This window comes from Numida meleagris, unplaced genomic scaffold (genome assembly GCF_002078875.1).
Source record: "Numida meleagris isolate 19003 breed g44 Domestic line unplaced genomic scaffold, NumMel1.0 unplaced_Scaffold853, whole genome shotgun sequence".
Taxonomy (NCBI): Eukaryota; Metazoa; Chordata; class Aves; order Galliformes; family Numididae; genus Numida; species Numida meleagris.
Genome location: NW_018365068.1, coordinates 4,722 through 8,463, shown reverse-complemented (window position 1 = coordinate 8,463; position 3,742 = coordinate 4,722). Strand labels below are relative to the sequence as shown.

The 3,742-nt window shown below is 50.5% G+C and overlaps 1 protein-coding gene across 1 annotated transcript; it reads left to right on the top strand.

Annotated features, from left to right (window-relative positions):
• Window positions 1-30: 30 nt before the first annotated feature.
• Window positions 31-2,293, top strand: LOC110392048 (olfactory receptor 14C36-like). Its single transcript, XM_021383997.1, has one exon. It carries the CDS (start codon window positions 53-55, stop codon window positions 491-493), a length of 441 nt encoding a protein of 146 aa, XP_021239672.1. The 5' UTR covers window positions 31-52; the 3' UTR covers window positions 494-2,293.
• Window positions 2,294-3,742: the final 1,449 nt, after the last annotated feature.

The window sequence follows — 3,742 nt, the reverse complement described above, 5'->3', positions numbered from 1 at the left end:
ACACACCTTTGTCTTATTCCCCAAGACAGGACCACGTGCTCAAAGGCAGCAGATGCCCAACAGCAGCTCCATCAGCGACTTCCTCCTCCTGGCATTCACAGACACGCGGCAGCTGCAGCTCCTGCTCTTCTGCCTCTTCCTGGCCATCTACCTGGCTGCCCTCCTGGGCAATGGCCTCATCAGCACAGCCGTAGCCTGTGACCACCACCTGCACACGCCCATGGACTTCTTCCTCCTCAACCTCGCCCTCCTGGACCTGGGCTGCATCTCCACCACTCTCCCCAAAGCCATGGCCAATGCCCTCTGGGACACCACCACCATCACCTACTCTGGATGTGCTGCACAGGTCTTTTTCTTTCTCTTCTTCATCTCAGCAGAGTATTCCCATCTCACCATCGTGTCCTATGATTGCTACGTTGCCATCTGCAAGCCCCTGCACTACGGGACCCTGGTGGACAGCAGAGCTTGTGCCACCATGGCAGCAGCTGCCTGAGGCACTGGGGTTCTCTATGCTCTGCTGCACACTGCCAGTACATTTTCACTGCCACTGTGCCAGGGCAATGTTTTGGAACAGTTTTTCTGTGAAATCCCCCAGATCCTCAAGCTCTCCTGCTCAGACTCCTACCTCAGGGAAGTTGGGCTTATTCTGGTTAGTGTCCTTGCCGTATTTGGCTGTTTTGTATACATGGTGCTGTCCTATGTGCAGATCTTCAGGGCCGTGCTGAGGATGCCCTCTGAGCAGGGATGGCACAAAGCCTTTTCCACGTGCCTCCCTCACCTGGCCGTGGTCCTCCCGTTTCTCAGCACTGTCTTTTTTGCCTACCTGAAGCCCCATTCCCTCTTCTCTCCATCCCTGGACCTGGTGGTGGCAGTTCTGTATTCGGTGGTGCCTCCAGCAATGAACCCCCTCATCTACAGCATGAGGAACCAGGAGCTCAAGGATGCTCTCTGGAAATTGATGACAAGATGTCTTTCGAAAGAAGGAACTGCCCAACTTTTTCTATATAGGACTTCTAATGCAGGTTTATACAGAATCAAACTGTCTGCTTTTGGTTTGTGAATTTTTTTGTTAAGTGGAATTTGTAACAGATTTTATTCTGTGTGTTAAATATTGTAATGTTTTTCACTGAAGTGTCATTACCCATATCAATGACTACTCAGTTTGTTCCTATGTAGTGTAGCCCAGAGACACTGTACATAAGGAACCAGGCTGTCTCTGAATCTTAACAAAATACTGGACATTCAGTGACGTGGTCTGTCATCCTTCTTGGGAGACATTTCCAGAGCTGCCGTGGTCAGATGTTCTCAGAAACCCACAATCCAGCAGGAAGCACACGGCTGTTCATCCAGCTGTGCGGTGACTTCTGTCTGGAGTAGCTGGCGGGTCATCCCTTGGCTCCTGGCAGGGGTCTGTGCTTTCAGGCTCACATCTATCAGTGCCTTCGACAGGCCAGCAGCAGCACCTGGTTTGCACGCCGCTTGTGAGATCCCCTTTTCCTAAGTCCCTGAGACACTTCCTTCAGGAAGAGGTCTTGGGTATGGGTTCTCATGTCACCCGTTCCTAAAATCTTCCCTCAGGACGTATTCCATTTTGTACTCAGAGGTGGATGCTGCCTCCAGGATGGCCTGTGGTAGATGAATCATGCACAAAGATCTGATCAAGGCTCCCCAGGACCTACAGGAGCCATTCTGGAGCATGGGCTGGTAGGCAGAAAACTGCCCCTAATGAGGTGCCTGACAGGAGGAGATCAGGAGAAGCCTGGAGAACAGAGATGGGAGATTGAGGGGAGGAAGAGGAGCTTGGAGGACAAAAAAAATGGAGATTTTGAAGAGGAAAGAGGGGTTCAGGCCATGCTGATGCTGCTGTCACTCACTCCGACTGCAAAACCCACCAACCATAAGCCTTGTTTGTACCCATAAGTGCATTCCTCACCCTGTCAGGAATCCACTGCAATAACGCTGAACCTCAAAGCTTCTCTTGACGCCCAAATTCAAAACCCCAGTCCCCTAGCAATACCTTTACTCTCTTGCCCACTCCAATCCTTAGCCCAGGGGTGTCCACCTATCTGGCTTGCCTGGGCCACATTTAGTGAATGGAAATAGTCTCTCCAAAAGGAATGCCTCCAATTTATTTCCATGGAAACTACGACAGAGACAAAGACCACAATAACGCTATTTGATCGAGCAACTTCTCAGTGACAAAACACTGCTTTTCAACATCGTCACCACCATGAGCTATGCATTTTCACCAGCAATGAAGAAGAGGCGGCATGCCATGCTTGTAACAACCTGCACCAGCAAAGGTGACCCACTGTCACCACTGCTGAAACACACACTGATGTGGGGCTGTGGGAACACGTCCAGAGGAGGGTGACAAACATGATCCAAGAGATGGACCACCTCTCCTACAAGGACAGGCTGAGAGAGCTGGGGCTGTGCAGCCTGGAGAAGAGAAGGCTGCAAGGAGACCGGAGAGCAGCCTCTCAGTATCTGAAAGGGAGCTACAGGAAAGAAGGGGATAGACTCTTCAATCAGGTCTGTGGTCACAGGACGAGGGAAAGTGGTTTCCAATGTAGAGAGGGGATACTTAGGTTTGAATAGAAGGAGAAAGTCTTTTTCAGTGAGGGTGGTGAGGCACTGGACCAGGTTGCCCAGAGATGTGGTAGATGCCTCATCCGTGGAGACATTCAAGGCCAGGCTGAACCAGGCTCTGAGCAACCTGGTCGAGCTGTGGGTGCCCCTGTTCATTGCAGGGTTCTTGGACTAGATGACTTTCAAGGGTCCCTTCCAACTCTAAGGATTCTGTAATTCTAAGAGTGGGCCAAGTAGGAAGGGGTTCAGTGGGTGTTCCACACTCCCTAGTATTCCCAGGCTGAGGGCATCACTGAATGCACCAATGAAGTGGTTTCCTTTTGGCAAACATTTGAATCTGGGTGGCATTTGCGATTGTATAGTGCTGTCTACCAATTAAATCATAGATGGAGCAGGGATGGCTGCCCCAGTGTGAAAGTCATTGGTGTATCTGCTAATACAACTGCCCTGAAAGTTCATCCCAAGCCAGGAGAAGATCCTATGGGATATCACACCAGACAACCTGCCTTGGTGGAAATGGCTCCATTTGAAAACCCCCAAATCCTTATGCACGGAAGGAAAAGATTGCTTAGGGCAGCTTCAATGGATTTGCACCTGATAGATCTCACAATTTTTTTAAGCCTTCATGTCAAATGGGACCGAGCATATTTTCTTTCCTTTAGAGTCCACGGGAATCCTGAAAGACCCAATCATGGACAAATGGGCCTAGGTTTTAGGATGACCTAGGAGGATGAATTAATGGTACTATGTTTTACTGTGGCCCTAATACAAACCCCTTTGATTTGTGGCCAGAAGGACGCAGAATGGCCATGGGCCCAAGCTCATGTTGGATCCACCAGAAGTATGGGACTGTACTCCACCAAGAAAAGCTTAAACCTGGCTGTTGTGATTATGCATGGAGCCAGAGTGCATTCCAAAGAGGTGTGGGACGGAGACAGAGAAAGATGGCTTCCCTTCCTGAGGGGAATAGCTGGAGAAGGAATTCGGGTGAGGTGTGGAATGATCAGCGATTCTACACATGAAAAGGTCACCCGAATCAGAGCATCCAGTGTCTTCCCGAGCTAACAGAGCGGCCTGGCAGCTCTCGCGAGGTGCGTCGCTGCCCACCAGGGATGGAGAGGAGCAGTCAGTTGTGTGTATCACAAGGGCC

Excerpts from the sequence above, each read along its gene's own strand:
- LOC110392048 (XM_021383997.1), top strand. The coding sequence starts at position 53 with ATGCCCAACAGCAGCTCCATCAGCGACTTCCTCCTCCTGGCATTCACA.